The 24580-nt window shown below is 39.6% G+C and overlaps 4 protein-coding genes across 4 annotated transcripts; all 4 read left to right on the top strand.

Moving 5' to 3' along the window:
- The first annotated feature begins 283 nt into the window (after positions 1-283).
- LOC122839478 (gamma-crystallin M2-like) lies at positions 284-1235 on the top strand. Its single transcript, XM_044131067.1, has 3 exons — positions 284-384; positions 458-700; positions 794-1235. The coding sequence occupies exons 1-3, from the start codon at positions 352-354 to the stop codon at positions 1070-1072; spliced, it is 555 nt and encodes a 184-aa protein (XP_043987002.1). The 5' UTR covers positions 284-351; the 3' UTR covers positions 1073-1235.
- A 3033-nt stretch (positions 1236-4268) lies between these two features.
- LOC122839479 (gamma-crystallin M2-like) lies at positions 4269-5092 on the top strand. The gene is made up of 3 exons (XM_044131068.1): positions 4269-4354; positions 4434-4676; positions 4765-5092. Exons 1-3 carry the CDS (start codon positions 4322-4324, stop codon positions 5041-5043), a joined length of 555 nt encoding a protein of 184 aa, XP_043987003.1. The 5' UTR covers positions 4269-4321; the 3' UTR covers positions 5044-5092.
- A 3279-nt stretch (positions 5093-8371) lies between these two features.
- On the top strand, positions 8372-9191 carry LOC122839477 (gamma-crystallin M2-like). Its single transcript, XM_044131066.1, has 3 exons — positions 8372-8467; positions 8548-8790; positions 8869-9191. Exons 1-3 carry the CDS (start codon positions 8420-8422, stop codon positions 9145-9147), a joined length of 570 nt encoding a protein of 189 aa, XP_043987001.1. The 5' UTR covers positions 8372-8419; the 3' UTR covers positions 9148-9191.
- Positions 9192-12766: 3575 nt separating this feature from the next.
- On the top strand, positions 12767-13533 carry LOC122839476 (gamma-crystallin M3-like). The gene is made up of 3 exons (XM_044131065.1): positions 12767-12847; positions 12928-13170; positions 13255-13533. The coding sequence occupies exons 1-3, from the start codon at positions 12800-12802 to the stop codon at positions 13531-13533; spliced, it is 570 nt and encodes a 189-aa protein (XP_043987000.1). The 5' UTR covers positions 12767-12799.
- Positions 13534-24580: the final 11047 nt, after the last annotated feature.

The raw sequence follows: 24580 nt of genomic DNA, 5'->3' as shown, positions 1-24580 counted from the left end.
ACAGCAAAATGTAAATTTTAGATAACCACAGAGGAAACATTAACTACCTTACATACAAGACATCGACACATGATTAACAGTTACATGATTCAGCCTGTTGACATGTGACAGGCACAGTTCAAATGCTGCTTGTTCATATATGACAGAAAAGCCTTTCTAAAGACCAAAGACAAAAAAAAAAACTGAACATAACCCCAGCATTCTGTGAAGCTCTATAGCATGTTGCTGATTCAGGGGTTTTGTAAAGGGGCAGTCAGTGGTGCTTTACATTTGCTCAGGTATAAAAGGAAAGGGTTAAAACAGGTAGGAAGGCAGAACAAGAGCAAGAGCAACCACTCATCTGCAGCCGCCATGACCAACACCAACATGAACATGAGAGGCAAGGTAAGCAATCCTTAAGAGATTAATAAATTATATAATGTCAATTGTGTCAAATGTTCAATTCTATCTTTCTCAGATCATCTTCTATGAGGATAGGAACTTTATGGGTCGCCACTATGAGTGCATGAGCGACTGTGCTGACATGCACTCCTACATGAGCAGGTGTCACTCCTGCAGAGTGGAGAGCGGCTGCTTCATGGTGTATGACCACCCTAACTACATGGGAAACCAGTATTTCTTCAGGAGGGGAGAATACGGTGACTGCATGAGTATGATGGGCTGGAGTGGTTCAATCAGATCTTGTCGTATGATTCCCATGGTGGGTTGCAACTCATCAGGTTTGTAAAATTGACCTGAACTGTGATGATACTCAAGCCAACCTTTGAATTTTGTGATGCAATTCCTTTTACAGTACAGGGGATCCTATAGAATGAGGATCTATGAAAGAGAGAACTTCGGTGGTCACATGCATGAGTGTATGGATGACTGTGACTCCTTCATGGATCGTTACCACATGTCTGACTGCATGTCCTGCCATGTGATGGACGGCCACTGGCTGATGTACGAGCACCCTCACTACAGAGGCAGGATGATGTACATGAGGCCTGGAGAGTACAGGAGCTTCAGGGAGATGGGATATGGAGGCATGAGGTTCATGAGCATGAGGAGAATCATGGATTCCTGGTATTAAATATGTCAAGTTTAATGCCGGTGAATAAAAGTATTTTGAAATTATGATAATTTTGTCATGATTGTTTATTAACACCTGGTCCATGAGCTTCATGAGCATGAGGAAGATCATGGATTCCTGGTATTAAATGATTGACTTTTGAATAAAAGTAATTGAAGTAACTGAGATCGTTGTCAAGATTATTGAGGTACTGAATGTGAGACACAAATCTGAACTATTTTACACAAACAAAAGTAGTAAACATATGCAGGAAGGGCGGTGAAAAAATGCATGGAAAAAGTATCAGTGATCAGAAAGCGATCCTGCTCCTTGTCAGTGCCACTGAATATCAGCTATTTCAGTCTGAACTGATGGCCTATAAAAATGTGTCTTTTACCAAGGTGTCACACAAAGAACATCTCATAATAGGTAAAAGCAAAGTTCTCCGTCAAGACATCCATCCATCCATCCATCCATCCATTTTCGTCCTCTTATCCAGAGTCGGTTCATGGGGGCAGCAGCCCAACTAGGGAGAACCAGACTTCCCTCTCCCTGGCCACTTGGGCCAGCTCCTCTGAGGAATCATAAAACAATTCCCAGGCCAGCCAAGAAACATAGTGCCTCAAGTGTATCCTTGGTCTTCCAGAGACACAGTCCTAAAGCTGCCAAAATGGATCACCTCAACACCTTGACTGCACCTTGAAATTCTGTCCATAAAAGTTATGAACAGTTTTGGTCTTAAAGGGCATCCTTGGTGGAGTTCAACTCTCATCAGAAACTTGCGCGATTTACTCCCAGCAATGCACATCAAGTTCTGGCATTAGTCATACAGGGACATAACAGTCCATATCAAAGGGCCTGGTATCCCATACTGCTGGAGTACCCCTCACAGGATTCCCAGAGGGACATGGTCAAACGTCTTGACCAAGTTCACAAATCACTTGTAGACTGGTTGGGAGAACTCCCATTCACCCTTCAGGAACTTGCTGAGGGTGCAGGTCCAGTGTTTCATGTCCAGGACAAAAACCACACTGCTCTTTCTGAATCTGAATTTCAACTAACCAACACACACTGCTCTCCAGAACTCCTGAATAAACTTTACCAGGAACGCTTAAGAGTATGACCCCCCCTGTAGCTGGAACACCAACCTGGTCTGCCAATCCAGGGGACAGTGGATGTTATGGGGCAGCACAAACCCACAACATTGGGAACCCTGAGGAAAAAAGAGCCAATCTCATCCACCCCCAGGACTGACCACCTGGGTAACTTCAGAAACATGCTTCTGAGATTGAGGAGGTCTTCGAAGTTTTGTGCCCAAAGATCCACAACATCATGAGTTGAGGTCAGCAGTACACCATCCCCACTATAAACAGTATTGGTGGTGCACCAACCCTTTCAGGGAGATTGGTTCTAGATCCAGAACCGTGTGTCCAGGTGAGCCAGGCTATTTTTGGCCTGAACCTTTCAACTTCCCACACCAACTCAGGTTTCTTCCCGACCTAGCTCTTGGGACATTATATGTAGCGGAGTATCAACCCACCAAGTTCCCCGCCCTTGAGCACCATTGTGTGATCCCACATTGCAAGACCTTAGAAACCTTATAACTGCAAAACGTTCAGATGGCATTGTTTACAGAACGATTTCTAACCTTTTGATCATTCCAGTGAGCACTGTTGGGGAATAATGCAGAAGTGGAAAGTACATAATTTAACCATAAGCTGGCCATGACCAGGTGTTCGTCACAAAATTTGTGATAAGGAGTGTCAAATATTATCAGAAGAGTTTTACCAAGAGCCAAGGACCAGTTGCAAAGAGCTGCCAAAAGAAATGGAAGTAGCAATTGTTTTAAAGAACACAATAAGCAACTCCTTCAGCAATCATAGCTTCTAAAAAGTGCACGCACGCTCAACTGCACAACTCCATTGCATATTGAAGCTTGTATAATGTTTGCTGCATTTGGACTAGTCTCTAAAGTAGATAGCATGTACATATGAGAGCAAGATTGAAATCTTTGGAGGCCATAAACACCAACCATGTTTGAGCGACACTATTGTCATATTGTCAATGAATGCATTGACTTTCATTCATATACAAGTCAATACATTGACAGTACACCATCCCCACTATAAACAGTGTTGGTGGTGCACCAACCCCTCTCAGGGAGATTGGTTCTAGAGCCAGAACAGTGTGTCAAATGACACTGAGCATTGACTTGCATTCAGATGCAAGTCAATTTGAATGCATCTTCAGATTGACTGAAGATTCAGTCATTCAAGTCAATGACTGAATGCAAGTCAATGACTCTTTATAATACCAGGAGGTCTACAGTGAAATACAGAGAAACAACATACTTTGTTTGCAACATAAGAAAAAAAAAATTTTTCATAGGCCCACACATTTTATAAGTGTAATAAAAAAATTACAGATCTTCTATCTCGGTCTACACAGCTCCAAAAGAGTGTAAAGAAGTTCCAGATGAAACAATGGCAAAGCATAAAATGAAATTCTGTGGTTAGTATGAAATTTATCATGTACAATTTTGTTGAAAAATTAATCTGAATTACAGATCCTACAGATCTAGTGTTAACCAGGGCTGGGAGTGATTAGTACAAACAAACAAACAAAAAAATCACAATCAATGAGATAAGTAGGTATGCAAATATATTTTCTCAGACATTGGTTTGAATAGCTTGTAAAAACTACATTCACTGAAATTACTCATGGTATTTTTGAAAGATATAACATTTGGTTTATTGAACTTAAACATGAAAGTGTAATCCAAAATCAAAAGCCAAACAATTTTCTGATTTTTTTTTCACATTGCTGTGTGAATATTCAAATTGACTATAACTTTTTCATTTTACCCTACTGTTTTATTTGACCAATTTTATCTTAGTAGTAGAAGTAAATTTTACCTTTATAAGACAAGGAAAAGAGAGACAAAATTATCATAGTTTAACTGCTGTGAGAACATGTTTCACACAAGTCATACACAGAATTCTTAATGGTCACATGGCTCAGTCGATTGTCACAAGCACTGTTCAAAATGCTGCTTGTAATAACAGAAAGACCTTTCTAAAGACTAAAAGACAAAGAAAAAACAGAATGTAACCTCTGCATTCTGTGCAGCTCTATAGTAACTTGCTTAGTTAGTAGTTCTGTGAAGTGAGGGTCAGTTGTTCTTTACATTCGCTCAGGTATAAAAGGAAAGGGTTAAACCAGGTAGGAAGGCAGAACAGGAGCAAGAGCAACCACTCATCAGCAGCCAACATGAGCAACACCGACATGAATATGAGGGGCAAGGTAGGCAATCTTTAGGTGATGAAAAAAATAATTCTTTTAACAACGGGGCATTTTTAATGGATGGTTTTCTCTTTTCCAGATCATCTTCTATGAGGAGAGAAACTTTATGGGTCGCCACTATGAGTGCATGAGCGACTGTGCTGACATGTCCTCCTACATGAGCAGGTGTCACTCCTGCAGAGTGGAGAGCGGCTGCTTCATGGTCTATGACCGCCCCAACTACATGGGAAACCAGTATTTCTTCAGGAGGGGAGAATATGCTGACTGCATGAGTATGATGGGCTGGAGGGACTGGATCAGATCTTGTCGTATGATTCCCATGGTGGGTTGGGAACTTAAGGTTTTATTGGTCATGTGAATTGTAATGCTTAAACAACAGTGTGTTACCTTTAAAATATTTTCTTTTACAGTACAGGGGATCCTACAGGATGAGGATCTATGAGAGAGAGAACTTTGGTGGTCAGATGTATGAGATGATGGATGACTGTGACTCCATCATGGATCGCTACCGTATGTCTGACTGCATGTCCTGCCATGTGATGGACGGCCACTGGCTGATGTACGAGCACCCTCACTACAGAGGCAGGATGATGTACATGAGGCCTGGAGAGTACAGGAGCTTCAGGGAGATGGGATATGGAAGCATGAGGTTCATGAGCATGAGGAGAATCATGGATTCCTGGTATTAAATATGTCAAGTTCAATACCAGTAAATAAAAGAATATTGAGACAAGAAATTTGTCATAATTATTTATCATGTGAAAGGCTTTGACAGCTCGTCAAAATTATACATTAAAACATGGAACATTCCTGAAATGCTACATATAAACACATCTATGACCTAGATTCACTCAAAACGAAAGTTCAATCCAGGAGAGCATCCAGTTTATATGAGCTAATTTTGCAAATAAGGAAGATTCAAAATCAAACCAAAATTACACAATAAGGGTGACAAAAAGTGTGGTCAAGAAGCAACTTATAGATATATTTCTGTTATTGTGTTGGTGGAGTATAATTCTTATATATCCACATTAAATTTAAACCTTATTAAAACCATCCACTTCTTATTTTTTTAAAAGAACTGACACTCGTGTATTCATTCTGCCCTTGAGAAATGTTCAGAGAACAAAGCAGAATGGTTACAAGTTTTGGACACATTCTTTCATTTTCCAAGAAGACAGCTCAAGAGTGAGTGGATAAAAATGTTGTACAAAGTAGAAATTAATAATATTTTGGGTTCTTGTTAATATTAACCCTTACAGTTATGTCAAAATGAACACATAATTTGGGTTTACTGAACTATGTGTTCTGTTTTGGATGTCTTCATTGGAAATCTACAATGTAAAGTGTCAATGAAATGCATATATAATATTTTATTGTGTTATTTTTACTTTGTCCCAAGTCCCTCACATTTTCGGGAGGCTTGTATTAGGACTCAATGCCAAACAACAAACTTATTGTACAGCATACAATAATGTGTAGAGTAGGTATAAAAAAAGATACTTTGCTAATTGAAACTACAACATTTACTTTTCTTATTTTGTGTGCCTCAACTCTTCGTTCACCATCATGTCAGTCATGTGTTCCCACTTCTGTTCTTTGAAAGTAGTAATCAGATGAAATAGAAAATATGCAGATCAATAACAGACATACCAATGTGTAAGTTATATATGTAGAAGGTATTATTTAAAACAGTCATATTACTTTAAATGGACACAAACATTTTTTTGTCATTCACAGATGTGGCACTTTGAAAGAGGAATGAATGAAAATAGTAAGCCCCCGTAGTGAGAAACTACCATTGAAATGTTAATTTCTTATTTTTACCCAAGGTCTAGTAATTTTTTAGTGTCAGGTGTTTTCTGTTCTAGATTATCATGTTCTTTTAGTCAAAGTTATTCTTTAGTATTCTTATGTCCTGTACCCCTGTGCCACTCTCTCTCCCTCCTCCTCAGCCCGGCTCCAACTCTAACTACTCACACCTATAATCAATTAGCTAATCTGCTCAGGTCTTTTGTCCAGTGCTCAACCTCCCCAGTATTGAAGCCCCACATACACAGTCAGAACTTGCAGGTTCATCTCGTCAGTCAAGTCACCTCTCCTTGTAGATTCACAAAAAAATAAAAATAAACATATAAAACCCAAATTGTACAATAAAGACAAAGTAGAAGCATAAAAATTCTGTGGAGTAATTATAAACAGTGCTATCCAATCCTAAGGAATATGCATCTGAATAGGATATCTTCAGAAAATATGCATGTGTTTGAGCAATAAAAATAAAACAGACTTCATGTTTCAAATGTCTTCCATGACTGTATGTGGGCAACCATAAAATATACTAAAATCTGGACCAATATATCAACACACTGCTTACCTGAACAGCAGCAGTGTGAGCAAGCGTCTGAGTCACATTGCACCAAAGGCTATCCAAGGCTTTTCATTATATCCACTACGTGGACAAAGACAACTCATTCCTCACTGCACCATCATGCTGCCGCTGAATATTAACGTCCAATTCACAGAAAAGCTTGCATCTCATTGTTCATCGCTTACTTGTAGCTTCAGAGAACTTCATCACTTTCATCTTGTAGCAAGTTTGGAATATGGCATCATTTGTTTTTCTTCTCTCTTATCTCCTAAGTTTGACCACGCCGGCGGTTAATCAGTGAATCAGAATAATTCCTTTTTGTAGGTTGTAATAATTGGAGTCTCTCTGCATAATCTAAAAATTCATGTAAGAAGTAAGATATTGGTCTAAATAGTGAATACTCTACAGTTTCTAAAAATAAGCTAAAGAGTGACTAATAAACTAGAGTCTCTGGATTCCAAGTTTGTTCTATTTTTTTTCTGGGTTAAAAGTGAGTAATCCACAGATTCTAACAAGTAACAAAAATAAACAAACAAGAGGGAAGGACACAGCTCAGTGTCCCAGCATGAGTCTGATATGATGGTACCAAGGAATATGTCCTTGGGAGCGGCCAGCTCCACAGTCAAGTGGCTGATAGGAGGAGGGGGTTAGGTTGAAAGGAGTGTTATGTTTACATATCTTCAAGGAGATTGGAAGTATGTAGCCCTTCCAAGGCAACATGGGAAAGCGAATTTAGATACAGAATGTCTTAGGTCGGGTAGATATCAATTTTCAATCTCCCATGAAGTTCCCAATTATCTAAATTACTGTGGCATTCCACTGAACCAAAACTAGTGATCCTCCAAGATCGATTGCATCCCGCTAGTGAGTTTTAGAGTCCTCAGCTGGGCTCCAAGTGTCAGCAAGACTGACATAATAAGACCACCATAACGCATAACAGCATGTCAGCAGGCCGTGTTATGCCAAGCGGGGTCTAATACACCCCCACCGTCACACACAAGGGTTAAAACAATATGATCAAACTTAAACATAAAGTAAATAAGATTTGTAACCACATTTTCACAAACGTTGCTTTGAAAAACTTGTCAAAACAGCCTTTTCTATTCTAGAACAGATATTTGGTCAGCAATACATTTTGTCCTTGGATAAAGAAAACGTAATTGGAACCTAAGATAAAAATCTTTTTTTTTTTTCTTTACAGCAAAATTAACATGTTTAATTTTCAGTATCTTAGGAGTACTGTAATGTTTGCAACAAAAGACCCAAAATTTTAGCCAGCACACAAATGAAAGCAATAAACAGAGCAGGCAGACATGCCAGAATCATAACAAGTACAAATACATTTTCTTATTTTAAAACACAAAAAAATTAAAGTCATAGAAAAATTAGGTTATTGATAGCCACTATGGAAACCATGTTTCAGACAAGTCATACACGTAACACATGGCTCAGTCTATTGTAATAAGCACTGTTAAAAATGCTGCTTGTAATAACAGAAACACCTTTCTAAAGACTAGAGAAAAAAAAACAGAACATAACCTCTGCATTCTGTGCAGCTCTATAGTAACTTGCTTAGTTAGTAGTTCTGTGAAGTGAGGGTCAGTTGTTCTTTACATTTGCTCAGGTATAAAAGGAAAGGGTTAAACCAGGTAGGAAGGCAGAACAGGAGCAAGTGCAACCACTCATCAGCAGCCAACATGAGCACCACTGAGACGAGCAACACTGACATGTACATGAGGGGCAAGGTAGGCAATCTATAGGGATTGAAAAATATTTATTCTGTCACATAGGAATTGATTTCAAAAGATGGTTTTCTCTTTTCCAGATCATCTTCTATGAGGATAGGAACTTTATGGGTCGCCACTATGAGTGCATGAGCGACTGTGCTGACATGTCCTCCTACATGAGCAGGTGTCACTCCTGCAGAGTGGAGAGCGGCTGCTTCATGGTCTATGACCGCCCCAACTACATGGGAAACCAGTACTTCTTCAGGAGGGGAGAATACGCTGACTACATGAGTATGATGGGCTGGAGGGACTGGATCAGATCTTGTCGTATGATTCCCATGGTGGGTTGGTGATTCTTGACAATTTATTGCTGATTTGAACTGTCAAACTGACAAGAGTATTTACCTTATTTTTAACAGTACAGGGGATCCTACAGGATGAGGATCTATGAGAGAGAGAACTTTGGTGGTCAGATGTATGAGATGATGGATGACTGTGACTCCATCATGGATCGCTACCGTATGTCTGACTGCATGTCCTGCCATGTGATGGACGGCCACTGGCTGATGTACGAGCACCCTCACTACAGAGGCAGGATGATGTACATGAGGCCTGGAGAGTACAGGAGCTTCAGGGAGATGGGATATGGAGGCATGAGGTTCATGAGCATGAGGAGAATCATGGATTCCTGGTATTAAATATGTCAAGTTTAATGCTGTTTAATAAAATTTTGAACTATTAAGATTTTTGTTATGATTTTTTTATCAAGTGAAAAGCTATAACACCTGGTAAAAATATACACAAAAACAGTAAACATTATGTATGACACTGTATGTGTATAGTATGCATTTAAACCTAGATTCATACTGACATAGTAAAAGTGGTAAGTTTGAGAAGAAGGTATTAAAATGTTAAAATACATATTGATCTTTCAAAGAAGAATGTATTCTTAGGAAATCATCTAACAAGCCCTGTGCTGAATTTATAAATCACCAAACACAAAGGAAACACAAACGCTTAAGAAAAGGCGAACATTCTGTTACCACTTCCAGTTAATGGCTTATTAAAGCATGTTTTGCCAGCTCAGTGACCATCATTGACAACCACAATATTTCCTGAGTCTTTTCAGGCAGGACAGAGTCGCGCTTTCTCAAGCTGAGAAATGACTTTTCACTGATAATCTTTCAAAGCTGTTAACACAAGTCTTCTTCCACAGGTCAATGCAATCAACAAGATCACTGTCCCAGCAAAAATTGTAGAAGGAAGAGCACAAACCAGCATATGCAAATATGCAGACTGTGCCCAAACAAACTGACACAGAGGGAAACAAAGCTGGTGTTGGCTTTGTCACTTTTTACTATGCACTTCTTTCCCGAGCTACCAAAAAGCATGTTTCACAGATAAAATGACTCTTGTTCTAACTGCTCAAAAAGCAGAACCGGGGCGTGCTCCGGTGGCGTAGAGGGTAGCGCGCCCCACATTTGGAGGCCTTCAGTCCTCGACGCAGCCGTCGCGGGTTCGATTCCTGGACCCGACGACATTTGCCGCATGTCTTCCCCCCTGTCCTTCCCTCTTTCCTGTCTGCCTACTATGATAAAAGGGACACTAGAGCCCACAAAAAGGACCCCCTGGTGGGTAACAAAAAAAAAAAAAAAACAGAACCACCTGGCTCTAAATCCCCAGAGCAATAATCATTATGCGGATCAGTGGTCTAAGATCGGGTTTCAGACAGTTCTGCCCATCTTCCTCCAGAATGTGTCTGGCATCTCTGCAGTATGAAACAAGATAGTACCTTTCTGGATCACTAAAAATGCAGCAGTCTAAAATGAAACCTCAGATTCATTCCCTATCTAAAGCAAACTCATATTCATAAACTATCTGAAACCAAGTCACTAAACCAGTTAACAGGCCATAACAAAAATCATCAAAAACACCTGAAATGTATACCCAAATTGTCATGATGTGCGATTATAGAGGTGGTGAGAACACCGTGGGGGACACAGGTAGAAGTGAATTTGATGATTTAATAATCCAAAAACAGAATAATCCAAGTAGGACAGATGAGTGGAAGGCAAAAGCTCACAAATGGCAGCAACTGGCAACATAGAATGCAATGCAACAGAACAGATTGGTTTGACAAGACGAGGACCCGACAAAGACACAGAAACACAGGTGGCATTAAATACACAGAGGGTAATCACAGAATGAGACACACCTGGGAACCATCAAGGGGTAGACAGGACAACATGGAGACTTGACACAGAAATCCAAACTAAACACACAGAAAACTCAAATCAACACAGAAGAAAACCCAATCGTGACACAAATTAAATCAGCTGATGTTCTTGAAGCCCTTGGAGTACTTGCAAAGTTTAGTCTCTTTACACAAATGTTAAAATTTACATTTTTGGACATGTTTTTGTGTGATGATGTTTGTTTTAATAGTCCAACATGCCCATGCAGCATGAGATCTCGGAATAGGGTGGGACTAATGTAAAATTGTCCACAAGCAGTTTGTACCCTGTGCCATGCAACGATGTGTTTATAAGCTTTACTACTACATCATAATTGAGACCCTTTCCACTGGTGCCATCAGTTTTTCCCTCATAAACAAAAAAGTCCCAAGTGTAACCATTGCTGGAGTCGGCAAACAATTTTTGCAATGTCCTTGGTGTCAACCAGAGGCATTTTGGTCTGGTGTAGCTTAGAAGTAGAAAAATAGGCTTAAAAGTAAAATTAAAAGTAAAAATCCAACAATTCTTAAATCTGAAGTAACCCATTGATGGGGATAGACAATATAACGCTCGCTTTGATTGTTACCGCAATGTCCCATTGATTGTCAGTGGGAAATAAGGTGGCATTTACCACTAAGTGACTGGTAAAGTTTCAATCAGCTTTGGTAGGGAGACTAAGTGTCCTCTTTTCCCCACACATGTCCACTTTTCATGCTTTGTCTGGAGCATCTGGGTAGATTTCTTTGATTAAAATGTCCTGTATTTCATCATTTTTCAGGAAACAAATCCTAAATTAATTGTCGCATTGCAAATAATACGCCAGCTTTTCTTTCATCTGATCTCCTCCCCATCCTAAGCTTCTACCTCCACCATAAAAACACTATATAGTAACTAGTTATAAAACACCAATTATGAAACATTATTTTTGTCAAATGCCGTCATCAAAATCATCAGGGAGATATACATAAACTATGATGATCAATGTTCCAGTTATTATGAATCAAAAACAATTCTAAACAGGTAGGTTTATGTTTTGCAATTTTCTGTAAGCTGGAAGTTTTCAGACGATCGGAGCATCAAACCTGAATGCTGCTTTTCCATGGTTGGTTCTGGTTTTGGGTATGCAGGCCATAAAGCCTTAGTGGGTCTGGACGACTTACACAACATGTCTTTAATATACTTTTTAGTTCTAAGACATTCAGAGATTTAAAAACTAGCAAAAGTATTTTAAAGCATATTCTCAGAGCTACAGAAAGCCAGTGTAAGAACTTATGAACTGGAGTGATGTGCACTAATTTTCTTTTATTAGTGAAAATGCGAGCAGTGGGGTTTGAAATCAGTTGCAGGTGTCTGACTGACATTTTAGGCAGATCTGTGAAGACGTTGTTGCAGTAATAAATGCGACTAAAGATAAACATATGGATGAGTTTCTCTAGATTGCTGGGACGTAAGTTCTTTAATTCTGGAATTAAAGACCTTTCAAGTGATGGAAGAATTACTTTTTAATTAACTTCTGTGTGTCTGAAGGTTCAGGTTTGAGTCTGTTACTAAACCCAGATTTCAGGCCTGATCTCTACTTTCTAGCTGTAATGATTGTTGATTTTTGATCTTTCCTCTTTAGGTCAAAAGATAACCTCAGTTTTGTTTCTATTAAGTTGGAGAACTTTACAGCACTTACAACACATTGATTTACTCTAGGCATCTGTTCAGTGCTTTGATAGGTTCAGAGTTACCCAGTGACACCGTAATGTGGAAGTGTGTATCATCTGTGAAGTTAGTGTAGCTATATGCATATGTGACGTCTGTCTACACTAATGAGAAGTTACCTACTGAAACAAAAAAACAGATAATTCTTAACATTCACATAGCTCAGTCTATTGTGACAAGCAGTTAAAAATTCTAATAAATTTGAAAGACCTTTCTAAAGACTGAAGACAAAGAAAAAAACACAATGTAACCTCTGCATTCTGTGCAGCTCTATAGTAACTTGCTTAGTTAGTAGTTCTGTGAAGTGAGGGTCAGTTGTTCTTTACATTCGCTCAGGTATAAAAGGAAAGGGTTAAACCAGGTAGGAAGACAGAACAGGAGCAAGAGCAACCACTCATCAGCAGCCAACATGAGCACCACTGAGACGAGCAACACTGACATGTACATGAGGGGCAAGGTAGGCAATCTTTAGGGATTGAAAAATACTTATTTTGTCACATAGGAATTGATTTCAAAAGATGGTTTTCTCTTTTCCAGATCATCTTCTATGAGGATAGGAACTTTATGGGTCGCCACTATGAGTGCATGAGCGACTGTGCTGACATGTCCTCCTACATGAGCAGGTGTCACTCCTGCAGGGTGGAGAGCGGCTGCTTCATGGTCTATGACCGCCCCAACTACATGGGAAACCAGTATTTCTTCAGGAGGGGAGAATACGCTGACTACATGAGTATGATGGGCTGGAGGGACTGGATCAGGTCTTGTCGTATGATTCCCATGGTGGGTTGGTGAATCTTTCTGCTAATCTGAACTAACAGCAGCGTATTCATTACCTTTACATTTGATTTTTTTGTTCTTTTACAGTACAGGGGATCCTACAGGATGAGGATCTATGAAAGAGAGAACTTCGGTGGTCACATGCATGAGTGTATGGATGACTGTGACTCCTTCATGGATCGTTACCACATGTCTGACTGCATGTCCTGCCATGTGATGGACGGCCACTGGCTGATGTACGAGCACCCTCACTACAGAGGCAGGATGATGTACATGAGGCCTGGAGAGTACAGGAGCTTCAGGGAGATGGGATATGGAGGCATGAGGTTCATGAGCATGAGGAGAATCATGGATTCCTGGTATTAAATATGTCAAGTTTAATGCTGGTGAATAAAAGTATTTTGAAATGATGATCATTTTTTCATGGCTGTATATTAACACCTGGTCTAAAAGACTCATCAAAATAGGAAACATCAAGGGTTGACATAGAACCATATCCATGTCAATTGAGACCTTAGTTTTTCTCTTCTGCTTGGTGAGTGGCGCATCCTACAGAGTTGTCTCCAGAGTATTTGGGATGCCTCATTCCTCTGTCAATGACATCGTCAGATCTAGTATTCTGGGACCCTCTGAGGTCACAGAAGGGGTAGTTGACATTCGCCACCAAGTCATCCACCTCCTTAAAACCCCAGAGGACCCAAGTACACCTCACTGCACCAAACAGGAAGGGGCAGGGACGTCACCTTGCTCAATTAAGTTTCTTATGTATACATTCTATGTATACATATGTATGGCTTTTTTTTATCATAGTTGATCATGTTGCTTTTCATGTCTCCTTATTTTTTATTCATCCTATAATTGTGATAGAACTATTGCAAGGCTTGGATGCCACAGAGCCTTTGTAAAGACTGTGGGTGCAATCGACGGGTACCACATCCACATCAAGTGTCCAAGCGTCCCTGATGGTCAGTGCTATCGGAATAGGAAACTATTCCCATCCATTGTACTACTATCCATTTGTGATCATCAGGGCAGCTTCGACACCTACGTGGGCTGGCCCGATGTACAGTCCAGACCAAAAGTTTGGACACACCTTCTGATTGAATTCGATATTGGTCCCATGGCCAAGGTTGAACCAGATTGGTGCAGCTCCACAAGACTCTTCCTGATGTCCTGACCAATTTATTTTTTGACTTTCCCATCATGTCAAACAAGACAGCAATGTGTCCAGGTCTGACCTTAACATACATCCACAGTTGTGTTTGCAGAAACATCAAGAAGAGTTAGATGAAATGTATAAAGAAAACACATGCTGTGTTTTTATTTATCTAGATTAAAATGGATTGAGGAAGGTGAAAAAAATACCAAATACTTTATTAATATGGAAAACAGAAACTTTGAAATAAAATCATTATCCAAATTAAATATAAATAATTCTGTAACAGAAGATAATTCAGTAATTTCAAAATATATATAAATTTTTTATAGAGATCTTCATAAAAATGCTAACTGCACAGATAGCATAGATGTATTAAACTCTTTAGTAGAAGTGAACAATGCTAATGACTCTTTAAAAGAGGATTGTGTTGAAAAAATCTGTATTGAGGAGATAAAATGGGGCATCAATAACCTTAAATCTAACAAGTCACCAGGCAATGATGGTTTGACATCAGAATTTTATCGCAAATTCTTGACGGAAACTTCAGAATTTCTTTTCGCAGTTTATAATGAATCCATTAACAATGACTCATTGTTAATGGATTATAAGACCCTGTTTCATTGACCCTATCTCATCACTCTGATCACTCTGATCACTCTGATCCCTAAACCAAATAAAGACCATTTAATAACAGGTAACTGGCGTGGCATCACTTTATGAAATAATGACTATAAAATTATGGCCTCCATTTTAGTTAAAAGACTGAAAAATGGTTTAAATGATATTATCCACGAATCTCAAAACGGCTTCATGCCTGGATGGAACATTTCTGATAATATTCGATTAGTACTAGATTTAGTTGATTATAAAGATGTGACGATCTGTGTTTTTCTGTGTATTTATTTTGAGTTTCCTGTCTCTGAGTTTCTGTGTGGTCCCGTCTCCCCTTGATTGTCTCGTTCTGTGATTACCCTCTGTGTATTTAACCCCACCTGTCCTTTGTTCCTTGTCGTGTCATTCTCTCTGTTCGTTTGCCACTTGAGGATTGGATCAAAGAATTTTTATTTATTATTTTGCATAGATATTATCCAGTTAACAATATTTGTCTCTTCTCTCCAGATGTCAGCAACAACTGCTCTTTTTGTCAGTGTGAAGATGAAAGTATTGAACATTTATATGTGAAATGTTCTCACACTAAAATATTTTAGTCAGGCTTGCAAAAACTGAAAAAAATGGAAAAAATATTATTTTATCAAATTTACATATCTTACTCATCTTTAATGATTCAACTCTTTTGTTACATTAAATACATATAGTGAATCTTATAATCCTAATAAAATATTATGTCCACAAGATGAAAGAGTGAAAAAATCCCCTTTTAATAGTTTTCAAAAAATTGACTTAAAAATGTATATTGCCTCTCTTGAAAAACTTAACTTTAATAATAAGAAACAGGTAAAAACTTTAACTCTTCTCCAAAACTTTAACTCATAAGCAGATCCCTCTGTTATTTTTTCTTTTCTTTTTTTGCTTTGTTCTTTTTGCCATAATTTAGGATGAGACAACAGTATGGACCTTGGCTAGAGAGTCACAGGAGATCGACGAAATATTGGAAGAAGTAGACGCAATGACCATAGAAAGACAGTCGCTAATGAAAACAATTGAGGAACTGAAGTTTTAAGTTACCGAGACAGAAAAGGCTTCACTAGAAAAAGATGAGGAATTAAAAAAACTGTTTGATGAAAACAGAAATTTAAAAGAACATAATACCATCCTGGAAGAAGAAAAAAGTGCCTTAGAGCAGAAAAACACCACCCTGGAGAAGGAAAACATCCTTTTAAAAGAAATAAATACCTTCTTGGAGGAGGAAAACATGTCCTTCGAGCAGAAAAGTGAGGGCCTGGAAAGAGAAAAGACTGCCTTGGAGCAGAGAATTTCCAGACTAGAAAATGAAAACACCACACAGAGAGAGAGAATATCCACATTAGAACAGGAAAACAGAGATAGGATGGAAACAATATACACAATGGAAAACCAAAACACTGCTCTGAGGGAGAGAATTTCCCAAGCAGTGCGGGTAAATGGCCTCCTGCAGAACAGAACAGACATTTTGGGACCGGAAAATTTGACTCTTGACCGCGAGAACAGAGACCTGCATTACATATTGAATTTGAGAAGAAGGGAACGGGAGGGAGAAAGAAACACCTGGATGGTAACTGTCAGTGCTTTGGAGGTGAGATGCATTGAGCTGGGGCAGAAAAACATTACCCTGGAGGAGGAAAAGACCGCTCTAGAGAAGAAAAACACCGCTCTGGAGCTCTGGAGGTCTTTGAGAAGGTAAACACTAACCTGCAGCTTGAAATGGAACAGCAGAACCAGCCGACTATAGTCACTGCCCTGGAGGAGGAAAAGACCGCTCTGGAGCAAAAAAGTGCCGCCCTGAAGCAGAGAATAACCAACTTGGACCAGGAAAACAAGACTTTGGAGCTGAAAAAGGCCTTCCTGGAGCAGGAGAACAGCTCTCTATTTATAACCTCCAGAGATGTGCTTTTCAGCTCCACTGTCTTTGAGCAGGTAAACACCAACCTGCAGGTTGAAATGGAACAGCTGAACGAAAGGTTGAGGGACAGAAAGGAACAGCAGAACCAGCAGCCTTCTGGAGAGGAAACACACAGCCAGTCGGATTCAGACCAGCCCCAGAATCAGCCGAATGTATTCAGACGTGTGATTGGAGGCGTCTCCAATATACTTCTGAAAATGCATCAAACATGCACTCTGAGGTACTGGATTGAATTCTAAATATCATGAGGGCTCCAAGCTTTATGCTTGATTATCGGTGCCCTCCAGGACTGCCTCCAGGGCTTTGTGGCGAGTCCTGCCGGTCTCCGGGCTGTAGTGATGTTACGTGATGTACCGAGGCTTCGAGGCGTGTGTCAAATAATGGAGGGGGCGTATCGAAGCTTGCTTCATTTAGGGGAGGAGCCGAAAACGATGACGTCCGAAGCCTTGCTGCCCGGCTGTACCACGTGACTGCTTCGGGAAGTGGCTAAGATTTTGGCGCGGGGTTTAGAAACCCCACAGGCTCCATTCAAAATGTGGGTTGTTGTAGGCGAGTTGCGGTCAGTTGAGAGAGTTTGGGTAGTGGTTATTTAGTTTGAGACAGGTAGGGAGAATATAAATATATATATATATATATATATATATATATATATATATATATATATATATATATAGAGAGAGAGAGAGAGAGAGAGAGAGAGACAGAAAAGAGAGAGAGAGACAGAGAGACACACAGATACAGAAAGAGGGAGAGAAAAAAAGACAGAGGCAAAGAGAGAGAGAGAAAGATACAGTATATAGATCTAGAGATAGAGAGAAACAGAAAAATAAAAAATAGATATATATACAGAGAGAAAGAGATAGATAGATACATACAGACAGAAAAAGAGAGAGAGAAAGAAATATATATATCTCTCTATATATATCTATATCTATATATATAGATCTATATATATAGATATAGATTTATATATATATAGATATAGATCTATATCTATATATAGATCTATATATCCATCCATTATCTGTACACCCTTCTTCCCTAATGGGGTCAGGAGGGTTGTTGGTGTCTATCTCCAGCAGCGTACCGGGCGAGGGGCGGGGTACACCCAGGACAGGTCGCCAGTCTGTCGCAGGGCATCACAAAGACACACAAGACAAACAACCATTCACACACACACACTCACGCCTAGGGAGAATTTAGAGAGACCAATTAACCTGACAGTCATGTTTTTGGACTGTGGGAGGAAGCCAGAGAACCATGCACAGGGAGAACATGCAAACTCCATGCAGAAAGACCCCGGGCCGGGAATCGAACCCAGGACCTTCTTGCTGCAAGGCAACAGCTCTACCAACTGCTCCACTGTGCAGCCCCTTATATATATATATATATATATATATATATATATATATATATATATATATATATATATATAAACACAGAGAGAGAGAGGGAGACACAGAAAAAGGAAAACAGAGAAAATCCTATCCTGTCCCACAGCTATCCTATTTTTAATTGGATAGCTGTGCCTCCATGCATTGCTCCATGCAATAATATTAGCCTGCCTTATCTTCCTCTCTCAGGTTAGGGAACTGCCTTCATTAGCATTAGCATTTTATCTTAAATAAGCTATTAGCTGTTTTTCTTACTTATTAGCCATGTTTAGTATACTGAATTGTGTAAGTCAGGTATAGACAATATGCTAGTGATGCCCCACATGCTACTGACAACTTTCATGCTAACATTAGCATTTTGGCTAATTTTAGCTGATTCATTTAGTTTATCATGCTGAATGGTGCAAGTCCATGTTAGTCAATATTCTTGTGATTCTCCACATACTTCTTTGGAATTTTTTAACTTAGCTTAGCATTGATGCAAATTTTTAGCATCAGAACGCTGGGTCCAATCCGACGGGCACACTTTGGCAGGCCCCAGTTAAATTTCTTCAGGAATTTTCTAGTTTTAATTCTAATATTAAGGATACATGAGTTTTCACCACCTGATTTAACTCGAGTTACCTTGAACTCCAATACCATCATCACACACATCATAAGCAGATTTGCTCTGGAATAAGCAAGGTATTGATCTAAATGATTTTTTTCCCCTTCCCCCTTTATTTATCTATTTATTTATTTATTTATTTATTTATATTATTTTATTTTTCTGGGGTTAATATTTAATGATTTTAGACTCTATTATTTCAGGACTTATAATTGGGTTATTTATTTAATTTGAACTTTTTAGTAATAATCTCACTATTACAAATAGGATTGGTTAGTTAGTTTTAAAGTTCTTAATTTTTATATTAGGATTTTTAAGATAGCTGTGGGACAGGATAGGATTTTCTCTTTTTTCCTTTCTCTGTGTCTCCCTCTCTCTTTCTCTCTGTATATATATATATATATATATATATATATATATATATATATATATATATATATATATATATATATATATATCTTTCTCTTTGTCTCTTTTTCTTCACCTTTTGTGACGTCGTTCCCAAGAGCCATAATAGACAAAAATTCAATGCATCACACGTATTACGATACAGCTGGCTGTGATTATACACCTGGCCAGTAGGTGGTTTCGTTTGCACATGAAGCTTCAAGAAATTAACCCTTTCACGAACCAGTTGGCTCAAGTGGTTCAATGCCTCATGAGGCTTCATCTCACCATCACTACCGGGCTGACCTCCAGGACTTCAAAGCGAGTCCCGTTGGTCTCCGGGCTGACCTCCAGGGCACTGTATCGAGTCCTGTTGGTCTTCCGGCTTGCCTCCAGGGCTTCATACCGAGTCCTGTTGATCTCCAGGCTGACCTTCAGGGCTTCATAGCGAGTCTCGTTGGTCTCTGGGCTGACTTCCTGGTATTCATAGCAAGTCCTGTTGGTCTCGGTGCTGGCCTCCAGGGTTTCAAACTGAGTCCTGTCGGTCTGCAGGTCTGCCTCCAGGGCTTTGTATCAAGTCCCGTTGGTCTCCCAGCCTACCTCCAGGGCTTCATAGCGAGTCTTGTTGGTCTCTGGGCTGACTTTCTGGGATTTGTAGCAAGTCCTGTTGGTCTCGGAGCTGGCCTCTAGGGCTTCATAGCGAATCCCGTTGGTCTCCAGGCTGACCTCCAGGGCTTCATAATGAGTCCCATTGGTCTCCCGGCCTATCTCCAGGGCTTTATAACGTGTCTCAATGGTCTTCGGGCTGACTTCCAGGGCTTCGTATTGAGTACGTCCATCCTCCAGGGCCTCATAGTGAGTCCTGTCGGTCTCCGAGCCGACCGACCTCCAGGGCTTTGTTGCGGGTCCCATTGGCCTCCTGGTTCCTGTTCTGTCGCCGGCAGGTGCTTTCTCCGCTGCCCTTGTCGCAGGTTCCATCGACCTCCTAGCCAGGCTCAGGAGGTCAGCAAAGATGGGACACATCCTCAACATCCCCAAGGTTTCCGTTTTGCCGCTAGCGTCCACTAAGGTTTCTACTCTGCTGCCGGCATCCTCCTAGGTTTCTACTCTGCTGCCGGCATCCTCCAAGGCTGCTGTTCCACCGGCGTCCTCCTCAGCTTCTTTTGGTGTTCCTTAGTTATTTCCATTTATTTTTGCCTTGGTTTCCACATTCTTCATTGGTGTTTCTAATTACGTTTATTTCTTGTTTTTAGTTATTTTCTTTTTTTCTTTTTTTTTTCTTTTTTTCTACTTACTCGTTTGTGTTTGCATTTTGGTTATTTCTCCTAGTTTAAACTTCCCCCTTTGCAAGTTCTCCCCATGCATGTGTGGGTTCTCTCCAAGTATTCTGGCTTCCTCCCAAAGTCCAAAAGCATGACTGTTAGGTTAATTGATTTCTCTAAAATCAATTAATCTTCCTTGTGATCTACTTGTGTCTCCAGTTCGTCATAATTTTACTATTTTTTGTTCTCCATGATTTTACCTCCACCAATCCCTCTGATTGGAGATGTTTCCTCCCATTGGTTGAAGACACTCATTATAGTCACATCTCTGCAGCCACTGGTTTCTTTCTTTTTGAAGTCTCTCTAGGTTACCAGCCACCATTGCTCTCCTCTGATGAGAATAACATTGCTGTCACAGCCATACAACATCACATCCGCCACTGCAAAAACATCTGGAAAACCACCATCGACGCCCTCAATAACACACTACACTACACTCCTGGCCAGAAGGTTTGGTTGTCCACTCATGATTTTCCGTTAAAATCTATCTCAAATAAATTTTTCCCAGGTTCATTGGCCCATTTGATAACGATACTATATTCACTCCATCTGCAGTACGTATCCGTCTTCTGGCTTCCCTATGCATCCATCCCACTTTTCATGTCTCCCAGATCAAGCCCGTCCAGACCAGCAGCTTGTAACTCAACGGCATAAAAAAAGACAATAAGCAGTAACGTGGGAAAGGAGAAGAGGCGGGGGGAAAAAAAAGAGGCACATCGACAGGTAGTTTCGATGTCAGACTGATCAGTAAAATACTGTAATTTGTGTGTAGGAAATTGTCTGACAAAAGGCATCAAAGGAGCATGTGTTTAACACAGAGAGTGACAGTTTCCCAACTTTAACAGGCTGATGCATGTTTCCATTTTTTAATAGTCCCACTTTCACTCTTTTGGCCCCAGATGATGAATCTGCATGGAGCCATTCAGTGCAGAAACTCAGGTATGAAGTCCTCTTCCTCTTTTTGGGTGGAAGAATTTGTCCTCTCCAGTTTTCAACCACGTTTTCATGTGTTGTGGAAAAGTTTCTAGTGGCATCAGATTCCATTAAATCACTAGAATCCATTTTTCTGTTACCTTCAGCATTGTGGGTAATTATGGACTGCTGATGCAACATGTTCCTCCTCTTTTTTTGCTTTTGCAGAGCACATACACATTGCTCTACGGATTTGCTGAGCAATGAGGCATCTTTCGCATTGCTTGGCAAATGAAGCCATCGACTCGCATGGGTAAGTTCTCGTGTTTGAACAGGCCATGTTTTACATTTTTGAATTCAGCTTCAACATTGGCTGAGTTTGCTGTGAGGCTGGTGTTTTTGAATAGTGAAACCATTATTCCTGTCCACATTGGTAAGTAACTTGCAAGTTTTCTTATTTGTGGCACAATCTCAGGGAGGAAATGGATGTTATCCCTATTCCCATTAGCTGCAGTGTGTATCCTGCTCTCCTCACAAATGTTTGACACCCAGTCTGGTAGGTCAAGACTACCCTCACACAACTCTTTTGAAATCTGTACATGAAGGGTTCCTGACATGAATCTTTTGGACTGGCCAGTGTGCAGGAAGATGTCAGCACCTTCGATGGAACACTGGAGCACCACTGGGCTGTTGACCGTTGGCTCTCTGTCACATGTTATATAGCAGGTGTCAGCTATATTGGTGAGAAAGCATTAGCCTACTATCTAAAAACATTTCTTGGAATGAGACAAATTTCTTCTTGTTCTAAATCCTAATTGAAGTTCAAAACAAAAGGAGGTACACATTGTTCAACAGCTGAAAATGTGCAGAATTTAACTTACACAATAACATATGAAATTAATAACTGCTTGCTTTGTGGTTATGTAGGCCTCAGTCATCAATTTAGGTGAAGTCAGTTGTCGTCTGAAAGAAAATTATGTAAAATCTCATAAGGGAAAGCGGCACAAACTGAGCAGTAGCCCACTTTGGTTTGTTTTGGAGCAAGATCGGGGGATGACATCATCGGCCAAAATTATAACTTTTAATATCTCATAAGGGAAACCTGCACAAACAAAGCATTAATGAAGTATCCCACTTTGGTTTGATTTGGAGCAAGATGGGGGGATGGTGAACTCTGGATGACCTAAAAAATTGTTTTTAATATTTCAGAAACCAAACCTGCAAAAACGAAGCACTAACAACTCAGACTATTTGCTGAATTTTTTGACATGGGTGACTGGTGTCCTGGTCTTCCGCTTATTTTCTTCTTTTATTCCTTTGTCGCTCATCTTTTCTTTGCAAGCTCAGAAGAGTGAGAGTATCCTGTTGAAAGTGTTTTTTGTTTGTTTGTTGTTGATTTATAAAGTTTATGGCTTCTCAGAAGTTGTTCATACTAGGCTGGAGTCCCGTTTAAATACAGATGTTTTAAAAAGCCATTTTCCTGGCTCCCCACCTGGGTTCTTTCTTTCACTCCACCTGTTTTTCTCTCTCTTTCGGTCTCAACTATTGGTTTTTCACTTTTCTCGTCCGGCTTTATCTCTTGCAATGAATAACTATGTTTCTTTTTATTTTTGCTTTGTCTGGGTAACCGCTCTCAAGCGTCCTCACTTTGATACAATGTTTAACGGTTGGTTCTTTCCAGAATTCCCCCCGCCGCTTGTCGCTGGCAATTATAGCAACAATCACCAAATTAAAATCCAACACTTCGTTCAATCCAGAATCCTGCCGTCTGTTATTGTCATGGCCAAACATCCTCCTCAGAAACAACTTATTTTGACTGTTAAGTTGTCCCTTTTCTCGCAGTGAGGTGAGACCGTTAGCAACCAACGGTTCCCAACTGCCAACCGCTCTGTGATCTCGGTTTTCTTAGCTTGATGGTCGATCTTTTTTCCTTTTTCTCCTAATAGATGATGTTGAATATTTCTCCAGCAGCAACAGTCAGAGGATCTCTGATTAATTTTCTCTAACACTGAACAGAAGAATCACTGCAAACACTGTAATATTCAGCAGAAACTCGTCTCTCCGCCTTTCTTCCGAGCGTCGGTTGAGTTTAACCAGAGAGCAGGAGTTAACTCAGACCTTTTTGGTCAAAAGCAGCACAACAAAACACAGTCCCTCTTTGGAGCATACAAGGCAGCCATATTAGCTTAGTACATTAGCAGTAGCATCTCCTGAAAAATTACGACTTTTCTAAGACTTTACTGTCTGTCTCAGTCTCACCTAAGACAACATACAAACAACCCAGAAAGTCGCCACCCATCAGTTCTCTTTAAAGATTCTAGACTTGACGCGAGTAGTATTTCTTTTTGAAATAAAACGGGCGAAATTGGGTGTGGGACAATGGGGAGGGGCTTGGGGGTGCTAGGAGGTAGCGAGAAGTAATATGCCGACATTACATGGTGTAAGATTAACAACGGCCCAACTCGTGTTTTAAATTAGGCTTTAAGGTAATGTATCAAACTTCATGTGTAAAATAAAATATACTACAGAAATATGAAAGCATGGTCCATTGTCTTTTTTTAACTTTATTTACAAAAAATAATGGAATTTTTTTATATGCTGAATTTTGTAACACTCAGAATTTAAACTGAAGAAATATGTATATGAAAATTTGATCACTTTGAAATAGGAATTTGATTTCCTTTTAATAAATAAAAATTGCAACCATGTACAAATAATGGCACTGATTTTTTTTATGTACAAATAATGACACTGAATTTTTTTTTAGGTTGAAAATATATTCTCAATTTATTTTAACACTGAAAAAGTAAGCAGTAATATACAACATTCAAATTTCAGAGGCATTTTTAATTCAAATCCTGACAGCACATATTTACCTCCATAGTCAGTTAACCTATCAAAGGTTTCTAAAGCCATAACATCATCATCCAGGCTTTTTCTATTTTTTAAAGACACAATGTTCATTCTGCATGTAAACACCTGAATTCAAAGCAAGTTACAATAAAATCTCTAAGAAAATTTTCTCATTAAGTTTTCTGACATTTAGCAAATAGGAAAAAATGTTCATTCTTA

The sequence above is a fragment of the Gambusia affinis genome, linkage group LG11 (genome assembly GCF_019740435.1).
Source record: "Gambusia affinis linkage group LG11, SWU_Gaff_1.0, whole genome shotgun sequence".
In the NCBI taxonomy this organism is placed as follows: Eukaryota; Metazoa; Chordata; class Actinopteri; order Cyprinodontiformes; family Poeciliidae; genus Gambusia; species Gambusia affinis.
This window is presented reverse-complemented; position numbering and strand designations above follow the sequence as displayed.